The sequence below is a fragment of the Sander lucioperca genome, chromosome 24, assembly GCF_008315115.2.
Source record: "Sander lucioperca isolate FBNREF2018 chromosome 24, SLUC_FBN_1.2, whole genome shotgun sequence".
NCBI classification, from domain to species: Eukaryota; Metazoa; Chordata; class Actinopteri; order Perciformes; family Percidae; genus Sander; species Sander lucioperca.
In genome coordinates, this window is record NC_050196.1 from 8,233,638 (window position 1) to 8,246,508 (window position 12,871).

Below are 12,871 nucleotides of genomic sequence, written 5' to 3' on the forward strand. Positions count from 1 at the left end.
CCCTTCATTAGTAAGTAAGTTTTATGCTTATATTGTGCAGATTCCTATATGAATGTACTGTATTTAATCACATTACCACACAGTAAAAATAGGTACCCAGCATGAAAAACGCAATATATATGCACAACATCTGGGAGTAGTGGGGGGGACAGGGGCCCTGCAGCAAATTTGGGAGACCCTGCAGGTTAATCTGGCCAAGACAAGACTGTGCACTTTTTGTATTGATTCCTCAGTTGCAACTCAAACCAATGCCTTTGAATGGTAATTGATACACTGACTCATAGCATTAAATATTATAGGCCTAGTTTTTGGAGATTTTTTTTTTTTTTACATTCAAATGGTATAGAGGTTCAACTATTTAGATTAAGGGTAAATGATCAGTTAATTTAATGTCAAATCAAATCAAATCCGTCTGACCTCACACCATCTGCATTTTTGTCCACACTATAATGTCTATAATTTTCTGCATCCGATCTGTAAGGACCCGTGATTAATTCATCTTGAAGTGGATGCTCGTATGGCGTTTGCTTCAATACATTTTTAATATGTTAAACATTAGTCTGTGCTTTCATTGATCATAAATTCATTCATCAGTCAGAGTATCAACATGATTTCAAGTGTCCTTAATCCTCTTTAAGCACTTTGGAGGAGTTTGTATTTTTAAAATTGTTCTGAGTGAACAATTCACATAAAAAAGAAACTGCTGCTGAAATCCATTGCGCACCATGACATTAAGGGATTATTCAAAAGTACTTACGGGTCCCATCGAAACGAGTGGCTATGGTATCCAAGAAGGTGTTTTGAGGCGCGATCAGACCCCGCATCACTGGCATCCGAGAGCGGGTCGAGCTCGAGCCGCGTCTCTCACGCCGCTCAGAGCCTTGGCTCTCGCCGGCGGTGGCCACGAAACCCGGCAAGAACCTGGACGAGGTCCCCGGCGCTCCTCCTAACCCCTGAAGGAGGGCGCCGAGCCGAGACACCCGGGACTCCACGGTCCAAATCTGACCACCGACCACCGAGCTGGTGATCCCAGTTAAGAGGAGTAGAGAGAAGCCGCTGGAGGCTGGAGGGGAGAGGACAGAGGGATGGAGGGACCACGGCGAGGATGGTCACATTTACGCACGGGTGTACTGCATTGCAATCCCCCTCTCCCCTTTCCCTCTCTCTTTTCTCTTTCCTCTACCAGCGCACCAATCTCTCTCTCTCTCTGTCTTTCTGTCTGTCTGTCTGTCTGTCTCTCTCTCTCTCTCTCTCTCTCTCTCTCTCTCTCTCTCTCTCTCTCTCTCTCTCTCTCTCTCTCTCTCTCACCTCTCATCCTTTCATGTTGTCATGGATGCCTATTTAAATGAAAGTGGTTTATTGTCTCCAGCACTGTCTGCCATGTTTCACACTTGGAGCTGCAAAATGAATAATTGGGTCAGGATGGACAAACGATAAGTAAAACATGTCTCTGTGGAATTATTATAATGAATATTGTGATTAATTCATTCATTAATTCATTCACATGTAAATTGATAAAAAACAAACATGTGATAAACATGTGAAATGTGTTCACATGTGCTTTTTCTTACAGCCCTCTGAAAGACTGGAGACCTATCAGATGTAGCCATCTCTCATCAATGTGAGCTGGGAAGGCTGATATAGATAATGGATGCATGGATGGATGGATGGATGGATGGATGGATGGATGGATGGATGGGTAGACTTTAAAGAGAATGCACCCCCTCCAATCAATAGATGCTCTGTGTCTAATTGCTCCTGTTTGTGGCATCTTGCATAGGCTTATAAAGTCCTGAAAGTGTTCATTTCCCCACACCTGTAAATAGAAAACCAAAACCAGTACCAGTTGTAAAAATGTATTGTTGTAAGGATGCTGCTGTGTTCTGTGATGCAGTGATGCTGAGCTCAAGAAAAGTTTCCCTAAGGGGACAAGTATATCTCATCTTATCTCAAAGCATCCCAGCATGCTGTTTGTTACAGGTAATCTGTTTGCGGCGTTTGTTCCCACTGTCATTACATTTAACACACACTGTTCTATCCTTTCATAACTTATAAAAGCTCCATGTGCACTTGGCAATTGGATCTGTTAGTTAACTCGTAGTAAACTCGTCGCTTCAAGCCTCCAGGAGTTATTCAAGCACAACAAATTGGATAGAAAAACACTTTATTTATTTCCAAACTGAAAATCCTGAGCTACTTTTTTTCTAGACGTGTTCACACTCGGTTGCCCTAGGGTTGCATCAGGATTCCCCCAACGGTCCCAGTGGTGGAAAGTAAGTATACCTTTTCTTCAATGTCCTACTTTGTAGGGCTGTCAGCATTACCGCGTTAATCGCGATGCGATTAAGGGCCGATCATAATGCGTACATTTTTTTTAATGGTATTAATTGCATGCCGCCATTTATTAATTTATTTTCACTTGACTCGGCTTTGCGTCCTTGTAACACATCCTGCTGCTGCAGGAATAGCAAGATTTCGGTGCCTCATTCTGGTGCTACTGATATGCCTGCACTTCTCTCTGATGCTCTGAAACAGACGTTACAGGCAAACATCGCTGCACATGACGCTAGTCTGTATATAAGAATGGACCAACAGATCCCGTTGCTCTGGACGGAGACCAGTGAAGGCCTTTAGAAGCACTTTTCCGGTGAGCGCTGAGCGTTACTGCGCAGCCTCCAACTGAGAGAAACAACGTAAATGTGACGTGAGCAACCTGTCTGAAAGTTGGAAGTCTTCTGGTAGCTGTGCCAAGAGAAATCTCAATCATTCCCAATCTTGCAGAGATGGAGAGCGTAGGTATATGTAAGGAGATAACATAGGCACAGGCTAATTATTGCTAACTAAAATGCTAGTTAACATTAGCAATTAAACTTAAACAGCTAATGTAAGTCTAAACTGCCTGCGAGCTTCTCCTGTACTATACGGTAATTCCTCTACTATGCGACAGTAAGTCGCGTGGTTATGACACAATCGTTAGCCTATTTTTACAAAAACGTATACTACAGAGCCATAACGTGAGATACAAGGTAATGGAGCCTTGTATACATTGTCGTGTTTCTTTAGAAATAAACAATGGACAAATAAAGTCTTTAAATGCTTCAAATGTAAAGTTATTCGCTGTCAAAGTGAAGCCAAAATGAATGGCAGTCAATGGGATGCTAACGTTGGGTGATCGCTTTGTAGCATCAAAATGGCGCCATAGGAGATTCGAGCTCTGAAGCGAAGCTTACCCCCTTGGTCAACACTACACTCAACAGCAGGTAACGTTAGCCTACTGCTAGCTAGTAGCTGGATTAAACACGGTTAAAATGCTGACAGCTAATGCTAAACGGTGTAAAGTTTGTCTGTATTTCACTGTAGAGGATTCCGACACCGGGATGTAACAATCTGCAGCTGCCATTGTCGGAAAAACACAAACGGTGCGTTCGATGAAACTGGCAATTTACAGCCTCGTGGTGCATTCAATGTTGTTGTTAAATGCCCTTTTCCCATCTGGTGGTTGTTTTTGTCATTCAACAGCTATTTACTAGTGAAATAAGTTATTGTTATAGTGATTACATTATTATTAAACATTTAATTTTGACGATATGGCCTTAGCAATAAACAAGCCATTCTTTAATGTCACCAACTGTTTAGTACCCTTCTTTTTTTTTACTTTCTTAAAAAGTATCGATTCAGGCACCGTTAAGGCACCGGTACCGTTTTAAAAGCACCGCTTTAGCACCGGTATCCAAACCAAACAATACCCAACCCTAATATTGACTCTAGATTCAAATGTGTGACTAGATTAAATATATAATAAACAAATACAAATCTTAAAATCAAGTTCATAAAGTCATTTTCTTTGCATTCATTTGATTCCCAATCAAGATACACTGGTAAGAATTGCTTTCCATTGTTAATATGTACTTAAAAACAGTTCTGAAATGCAAAATAATAGATTTAATTCAACGATTAATCACAATTAAGAAAATTTAATCGTTTGACAGCCCTAGTACTTTGTCCTCCACTACATGTAAATGACAGTTGCAGTTCATAGTTACTTTTCAGGTTAAGACTTTACAGAGACAACATGATCATCTTGTAAAAATATGATGAATTGTTATATATTAAACTACCCAAGACTATGGAAAGTAAAGTTGGTAGTTTACATAAATGTACATGTGAATATTTATGACTTTCTTTCAACAGTCCACGTAATCCATTTCAGCCTGCGTATATTAGTCAAAAAAGTGAGAAAACAAAGCAGTTGAGTCAACAATGAATTGAAGCTTGTGTAGCATCGCATCACTGCGTCTACCAAAGCACACTCACTGTAGGAAAGATCGACCCAGAGCTACTGTCTGCAGATAAAACTAAGCTCTAAATTAAGCCGTCCACACCTGCCAGTGCCGCCGCCAGTGAAGTGGTGAACTCCTCATTAAACCGTTGCAGCAGAATGCTGTCAATCAAATGAGGGGATGCAAGAAGAATGGAGGATTGGGTGAGTGGTGGTGATGGTGGTCATAATGCAGTGGCAGGGAGAAAAATGACTAGTAGCCAGTTAAAAAAAAATGGATTCTTGCAATTTGGTCATCATGTTAAAAGAAGATATGTAATGTTATGTTGGTCCTATTCACCATCACTGAAGTAGAGGCCTGAGTAGTGTTAGTAAGGAAATACTGTCCTCTACAGGACATGAAGAGCAAGTGAAGCAATATCTAAAGTATCATAACGGGCAATCACCATCTAAAATGTCACTTAGGGCCTACTAAAATATGTTCATGCTTTTTTTAATTACAATTTAAAAAATGTAATATAACCTGCATCAGTTTTAGAAGGCCTATTAGACATATTAGTCATGAATACAGTACTTGTCAGGCTATTAAGGGACTTTTTTTATTAGATTTTTTCAATAAGTCAAACTGCTTTCAGAACCAAAAGTGTTATTAAGATTTGTAATGCCCTTATCAGTAGGGCTGGGTACCGAATTAGATACTTTTAAGGCACCGACCAAATTGCCTTCCCCCAGCTGCACCCAAAGGGAGACTCCATCCTGTCTGAGAATAGGATTGTCAGGATTGATTGATTGTTATTTGTTGTCAAGCTTTATCCAGTTTGATGGCCTGATGTAACTCATTGAAGTGACAAGTGATAAGTATTTGTGGTGTGGGTTTGCTATCAAAATGCTTTAGATCCATCTTCAACAAAACAAAGTTGTTGGACTGTATAACAAAATATTCTTATGCATTGCAGAATAATATTGTGATTTTTTAGAACTGAAATGAGGGGACTAATCATAGGACTTTGGAAATAGGTCTTGGTTTGTGTGAAAAGTTTGCTCTTTCCTGCAACGACACCTCGGTCAAAGCAAGGCTCCTAATGTAATACATAGTATTGGTATTATTGCTGGAGCACACCAGTACATTCGCAAAATACTCAGCAAAAATCTTGGATTTCTCAAACTCTCAACATGTAAAACTGAAATGGGTGCACAGCACTACCAAAAAGTAAGAAAATATAATTTTTGTGATTTGGGTGGACTATCTATAAATTGCAGGAACGTCTGTCTGTCTAGGTGTTATGCGCATATCTCTCGAACCATTAGTCCGATAGATTTCAAACTTGACAGGTGTCTTGTTACGGGCACGAGTAAGTGTGGTGCCAGTTTGACGTTGTTTGGATAAGAAATGCAAAAGATATCGTTAAATATATAGGTAAAAGAAGCACACATTGGCTTTTGCTGCTATAGCAGCTGGCCACTCCCCCTCTCACAATGAGGACCAGAGACAGAGAGCAGCGGAGCTTTGGCAGCTAAAATGTGACATACACCGCAGACCCACAAAAATGTGCAAAGTTGCTCTACTTTGGACTGTCTTTGACTTTGAATAAACAAACAACAATTCCCGAATTTAAGGATGTTTCAAAATTGCACACATGCAAAGCACAACCAGCTACAGACAACAAGTGGCATGTATATACGTGTCCGTATTTGGGGGACCTGCATCACACCTGAAAAAATGAAAACAGCAACTTTCCAGATACCATTAGGGGGCTGTTAACGGGAAAACAAAAAACTTCACCTGCTGCTGCAGAGAGAGACAGAAACGGCCCGGCAGAGCTGCTCCGAGCTCCTTCCACATTGAGACAACATCTCGAAAAAATGACATTCATTTCAGAAGTCAGCAACTTTCCACATACCAGTGGGGGCATGTTCGTGGGAATAACACAAAATGTTACCTGCTTCTGCAGAGAGAGACAGAAATGGCCAAGCAGAGCTGCTACATAGGGAATTTAATGATAAACCGAACCAGGACTTCCAACCATGTGTCGCCAAAACACTAGCCCAAAGCTGCTGAAACCCAGGATTGAACCAGGGACCTTTTGATCTTCAGTCTAACAGTCTGCCAACTGAGCTATTTTGGCACAAACCATTGAATGTGGTGGCCGTTACCAAGAAGACAAAACATCTCGAAAAAATGACATTCATTTCAGAAGTCAGCAACTTTCCACATACCAGTGGGGGCATGTTCGTGGGAATAACACAAAATGTTACCTGCTTCTGCAGAGAGAGACAGAAATGGCCAAGCAGAGCTGCTCCAAGGTCCTTCCACATCGGGCAGAACCACTGCCGCAAAGTTCCGTCATCAACCCCCTGTGGACAGTGTCTCCATCCAGTCATCCATTTAGTAAACAAACAACCAATGGTGAATCATATGGGTTCCAATGGAACCTCATAGGGATTTTATTGACAAACCCGACCAGCAGTTTTAACCGTGTGTCGCCAAAACACTGTTCCAATGCTGCTGAAACCCAGGATTGAACAAGCAACCTTTAGATCTTCAGTCTAACAGTCTGCCAACTGAGCTATTTTGGCACAAACCATTGAATGTGGTGGCCGTTACCAGGAAGACAAAACATCTTGAAAAAAAGACATTCATTTCAGAAGTCAGCAACTTTCCACGTACCATTAGAGGCATGTTTGTGGGAATAACACAAAATGTTACCTGCTGCTGCAGAGAGAGACAGAAATGGCCCAGCAGAGCTGCTCCAAGGTCCTTCTACATCGGCCAGAACCACTGCCGCAAAGTTCCGTCAGCAACCCCCTGTGGAGAGTGTCTCCGTCCAGTCATCCATTTCGTAAATAAACAACCAACGGTAAAACATATGGGTTCCAACGAACTTCATAGGGAATTTAGTTACAGACCCAACCAGCATTTCTAACCATGTGTCTCCTAAAACACTGGTCCAATGATGCCAAACACCAGGATTGAACCAGAGGCCTTTAGATCTTTAGTCTGACGCTCTCCCAACTGAGCTATTTCGGCACAACAGCGTGAAATTTGGTGCCTGTCAGGCAGAAAAGAAAACACTCGAAAAAAATGACAGACATTGCAGAAAAACAGCAACTTTCCACATACCATTAGGGGGATGTTCATGGGAAAACAAAAGACTTCAATTGTTGCTGCAGAGAGACAAACCCGACCAGCACTTCTAAGCATGTGTCGCCAAAAAACTGGTTCAATGCTGCAAAACCCAAGATTGAACCAGGGACTTTAAGATCTTCAACTTAACACTCTGCCAACTGAGCTATTTCAGCACCAACCCTAGAATGTGGAGGCCCTTACCTGGAAGACAAAACATCTTGAAAAAAAGACATTCATTTCAGAAGTCAGCAACTTTCCACGTACCATTGGGGGCATGTTTGTGGGAATAACACAAAACGTTACCTGCTGCTGCAGAGAGAGACAGAAATGGCCCAGCAGAGCTGCTCCGAGGTCCTTCCACATTGGGCAGAACCACTGCCACAAAGTTCTGTCATCAACTCCCACTGGACAGTGTCTCCATCCAGTCATCCATTTAGTAGACAAACAACCAATGGTGAAACATATGGGTTCCAATGGAACGTCATAGGGAATTTAATGATAAACCGAACCAGGACTTCCAACCATGTGTCGCCAAAACACTAGCCCAAAGCTGCTGAAACCCAGGATTGAACCAGGGACCTTTTGATCTTCAGTCTAACACTCTGCCAACTGAGCTATTTTGGCACAAACCATTGAATGTGGTGGCCGTTACCAAGAAGACAAAACATCTCGAAAAAATGACATTCATTTCAGAAGTCAGCAACCTTCCACATACCAGTGGGGGCATGTTCGTGGGAATAACACAAAATGTTACCTGCTTCTGCAGAGAGAGACAGAAATGGCCAAGCAGAGCTGCTCCAAGGTCCTTCCACATCGGGCAGAACCACTGCCGCAAAGTTCCGTCATCAACCCCCTGTGGACAGTGTCTCCATCCAGTCATCCATTTAGTAAATAAACAACCAACGGTAAAACATATGGGTTTCAACGGAAACTCATAGGGAATTCATTGACAATCCCGACCAGCACTTCCAACCATGTGTCGCCAAAACACTGGTCCAATGCTGCCAAAACCCAGGATTGAACCAGGGACCTTTACACCTTCAGTCTAACACTCTGCCAACTGAGCTATTTTGGCACAAACCATTGAATGTGGTGGCCGTTACCAGGAAGACAAAAAATCTTCCAATAACACAAAACGTTACCTGCTGCTGCAGAGAGAGACAGAAATGGCCCAGCAGAGCTCCTCCGAGGTCCTTCCACATTGGGCAGAACCACTGCCACAAAGTTCTGTCATCAACTCCCACTGGACAGTGTCTCCATCCAGTCATCCATTTAGTAAACAAACAACCAATGGTGAAACATATGGGTTCCAATGGAACGTCATAGGGAATTCAATGACAAACCGAACCGAGACTTCCAACCATGTGTCGCCAAAATGCTGGTCCAAGTCTGCCGAAACCCAGTATTGAACCAGGGACCTTAGATCTTTCAGTCTAACGCTCTCCCAACTGAGCTATTTCAGCACCAACCCTAGAATGTGGAGGCCGTTACCTGGAAGACAAAACTCTGAAAAAAAGACATCATTTCAGAAGTCGCAACTTTCCATACCATTGGGGGCAGTTTTGGGAAAACACAAAACGTTACCTGCTGCTGCAGAGAGAGACAGAAATGGCCCAGCAGAGCTGCTCCGAGGTCCTTCCACATCGGCCAGAACCACTGCCGCAAAGTTCTGTCATCAACCCCCTGGACAGTGTCTCCGTCCAGTCATCCATTTCGTAGACAAACAACCAATGGTGAAACATATGGGTTCCAAGGAACGTCATAGGGAATTTAGTGACAACCCAACCGAGACTTCCAACCATGTGTCGCCAAAAACTGGTCCAATGCTGCCAAACCCAGGGATTGAACCAGAGGCCTTTAGATCTTTAGTCTAACGCTCTCCCAACTGAGCTATTTCGGCACAACAGCGATGAAATTTGGTGCCTGTCAGGCAGAAAAGAAAACACTTGAAAAAAATGACAGACACTGCAGAAAAACAGCAACTTTCCACATACCATTAGGGGGATGTTCATGGGAAAACAAAAGACTTCAATTGTTGCTGCAGAGAGACAAACCCGACCAGCACTTCTAAGCATGTGTCGCCAAAAAACTGGTTCAATGCTGCAAAACCCAAGATTGAACCAGGGACTTTAAGATCTTCAACTTAACACTCTGCCAACTGAGCTATTTCAGCACCAACCCTAGAATGTGGAGGCCGTTACCTGGAAGACAAAACATCTTGAAAAAAAGACATTCATTTCAGAAGTCAGCAACTTTCCACGTACCATTGGGGGCATGTTTGTGGGAATAACACAAAACGTTACCTGCTGCTGCAGAGAGAGACAGAAATGGCCCAGCAGAGCTGCTCCAAGGTCCTTCCACATTGGGCAGAACCACTGCCACAAAGTTCTGTCATCAACTCCCACTGGACAGTGTCTCCATCCAGTCATCCATTTAGTAGACAAACAACCAATGGTGAAACATATGGGTTCCAATGGAACGTCATAGGGAATTTAATGATAAACCGAACCAGGACTTCCAACCATGTGTCGCCAAAACACTAGCCCAAAGCTGCTGAAACCCAGGATTGAACCAGGGACCTTTCGATCTTCAGTCTAACACTCTGCCAACTGAGCTATTTTGGCACAAACCATTGAAAGTGGTGGCCGTTACCAAGAAGACAAAACATCTCGAAAAAATGACATTCATTTCAGAAGTCAGCAACCTTCCACATACCAGTGGGGGGATGTTCGTGGGAATAACACAAAATGTTACCTGCTTCTGCAGAGAGAGACAGAAATGGCCAAGCAGAGCTGCTCCAAGGTCCTTCCACATCGGGCAGAACCACTGCCGCAAAGTTCCGTCATCAACCCCCTGTGGACAGTGTCTCCATCCAGTCATCCATTTAGTAAATAAACAACCAACGGTAAAACATATGGGTTTCAACGGAAACTCATAGGGAATTCATTGACAATCCCGACCAGCACTTCCAACCATGTGTCGCCAAAACACTGGTCCAATGCTGCCAAAACCCAGGATTGAACCAGGGACCTTTACACCTTCAGTCTAACACTCTGCCAACTGAGCTATTTTGGCACAAACCATTGAATGTGGTGGCCGTTACCAGGAAGACAAAAAATCTTCCAATAACACAAAACGTTACCTGCTGCTGCAGAGAGAGACAGAAATGGCCCAGCAGAGCTCCTCCGAGGTCCTTCCACATTGGGCAGAACCACTGCCACAAAGTTCTGTCATCAACTCCCACTGGACAGTGTCTCCATCCAGTCATCCATTTAGTAAACAAACAACCAATGGTGAAACATATGGGTTCCAATGGAACGTCATAGGGAATTCAATGACAAACCGAACCGAGACTTCCAACCATGTGTCGCCAAAACGCTGGTCCAAGTCTGCCGAAACCCGGGATTGAACCAGAGGCCTTTAGATCTTTAGTCTAACGCTCTCCCAACTGAGCTATTTCGGCACAAAAGCATGAAATTTGGTGCCTGTCAGGCAGAAAAGAAAACACTTGAAAAAAATGACAGACACTGCAGAAAACAGCAACTTTCCACATACTATTAGGGGGATGTTCATGGGAAAACAAAAGACTTCAATTGTTGCTGCAGAGAGACAAACCCGACCAGCACTTCTAAGCATGTGTCGCCAAAAAACTGGTTCAATGTTGCCAAAACCCAGGAGTGAACCAGGGACTTTAAGATCTTCAACTTAACACTCTGCCAACTGAGCTATTTCAGCACCAAGCCTAGAATGTGGAGGCCGTTACCTGGAAGACAAAACATCTTGAAAAAAAGACATTCATTTCAGAAGTCAGCAACTTTCCACGTACCATTGGGGGCATGTTTGTGGGAATAACACAAAACGTTACCTGCTGCTGCAGAGAGAGACAGAAATGGCCCAGCAGAGCTGCTCCGAGGTCCTTCCACATTGGGCAGAACCACTGCCACAAAGTTCTGTCATCAACTCCCACTGGACAGTGTCTCCATCCAGTCATCCATTTAGTAGACAAACAACCAATGGTGAAACATATGGGTTCCAATGGAACGTCATAGGGAATTTAATGATAAACCGAACCAGGACTTCCAACCATGTGTCGCCAAAACACTAGCCCAAAGCTGCTGAAACCCAGGATTGAACCAGGGACCTTTTGATCTTCAGTCTAACACTCTGCCAACTGAGCTATTTTGGCACAAACCATTGAATGTGGTGGCCGTTACCAAGAAGACAAAACATCTCGAAAAAATGACATTCATTTCAGAAGTCAGCAACCTTCCACATACCAGTGGGGGCATGTTCGTGGGAATAACACAAAATGTTACCTGCTTCTGCAGAGAGAGACAGAAATGGCCAAGCAGAGCTGCTCCAAGGTCCTTCCACATCGGGCAGAACCACTGCCGCAAAGTTCCGTCATCAACCCCCTGTGGACAGTGTCTCCATCCAGTCATCCATTTAGTAAATAAACAACCAACGGTAAAACATATGGGTTTCAACGGAAACTCATAGGGAATTCATTGACAATCCCGACCAGCACGTCCAACCATGTGTCGCCAAAACACTGGTCCAATGCTGCCAAAACCCAGGATTGAACCAGGGACCTTTACACCTTCAGTCTAACACTCTGCCAACTGAGCTATTTTGGCACAAACCATTGAATGTGGTGGCTGTTACCAGGAAGACAAAAAATCTTCCAATAACACAAAACGTTACCTGCTGCTGCAGAGAGAGACAGAAATGGCCCAGCAGAGCTCCTCCGAGGTCCTTCCACATTGGGCAGAACCACTGCCACAAAGTTCTGTCATCAACTCCCACTGGACAGTGTCTCCATCCAGTCATCCATTTAGTAAACAAACAAACAATGGTGAAACATATGGGTTCCAATGGAACGTCATAGGGAATTCAATGACAAACCGAACCGAGACTTCCAACCATGTGTCGCCAAAATGCTGGTCCAAGTCTGCTGAAATCCGGGATTGAACCAGAGGCCTTTAGATCTTTAGTCTAACGCTCTCCCAACTGAGCTATTTTGGCACAAACCATTGAATGTGGTGGCCGTTACCAGGAAGACAAAAAATCTTCCAATAACACAAAACATTACCTGCTGCTGCAGAGAGAGACAGAAATGGCCCAGCAGAGCTGCTCCAAGGTCCTTCTACATCGGCCAGAACCACTGCCGCAAAGTTCCGTCAGCAACCCCCTGTGGAGAGTGTCTCCGTCCAGTCATCCATTTCGTAAATAAACAACCAACGGTAAAACATATGGGTTCCAACGAACTTCATAGGGAATTTAGTTACAGACCCAACCAGCATTTCTAACCATGTGTCTCCTAAAACACTGGTCCAATGATGCCAAACACCAGGATTGAACCAGAGGCCTTTAGATCTTTAGTCTGACGCTCTCCCAACTGAGCTATTTCGGCACAACAGCGTGAAATTTGGTGCCTGTCAGGCAGAAAAGAAAACACTCGAAAA

The 12,871-nt window shown here is 43.5% G+C and overlaps 1 protein-coding gene and 3 non-coding genes across 5 annotated transcripts in view; all 4 read right to left on the minus strand.

Moving 5' to 3' along the window:
* LOC116044766 (potassium voltage-gated channel subfamily H member 8-like) overlaps window positions 1-1,170 on the minus strand; it is a 31,680-nt gene extending 30,510 nt beyond the window's left edge. The window contains exon 1 of one of the 2 annotated variants that reach the window (XM_031292229.2): window positions 758-1,169. In XM_031292229.2, coding sequence (XP_031148089.1) covers window positions 758-833 — 76 coding nt within the window. In that variant the 5' untranslated portion in view covers window positions 834-1,169. Of the gene's footprint in view, window positions 1-757 lie in introns of both variants that reach the window. The other variant, XM_031292230.2, reaches the window with a different exon arrangement.
* An 8,063-nt stretch (window positions 1,171-9,233) lies between these two features.
* On the minus strand, window positions 9,234-9,306 carry trnaf-aaa. Its single transcript has one exon. It is a non-coding gene; the product is annotated as a tRNA-Phe (tRNA).
* Window positions 9,307-10,796: 1,490 nt separating this feature from the next.
* On the minus strand, window positions 10,797-10,869 carry trnaf-aaa. Its single transcript has one exon. It is a non-coding gene; the product is annotated as a tRNA-Phe (tRNA).
* Window positions 10,870-12,358: 1,489 nt separating this feature from the next.
* trnaf-aaa lies at window positions 12,359-12,431 on the minus strand. The gene has a single exon. It is a non-coding gene; the product is annotated as a tRNA-Phe (tRNA).
* Between the last annotated feature and the right edge of the window lie 440 nt (window positions 12,432-12,871).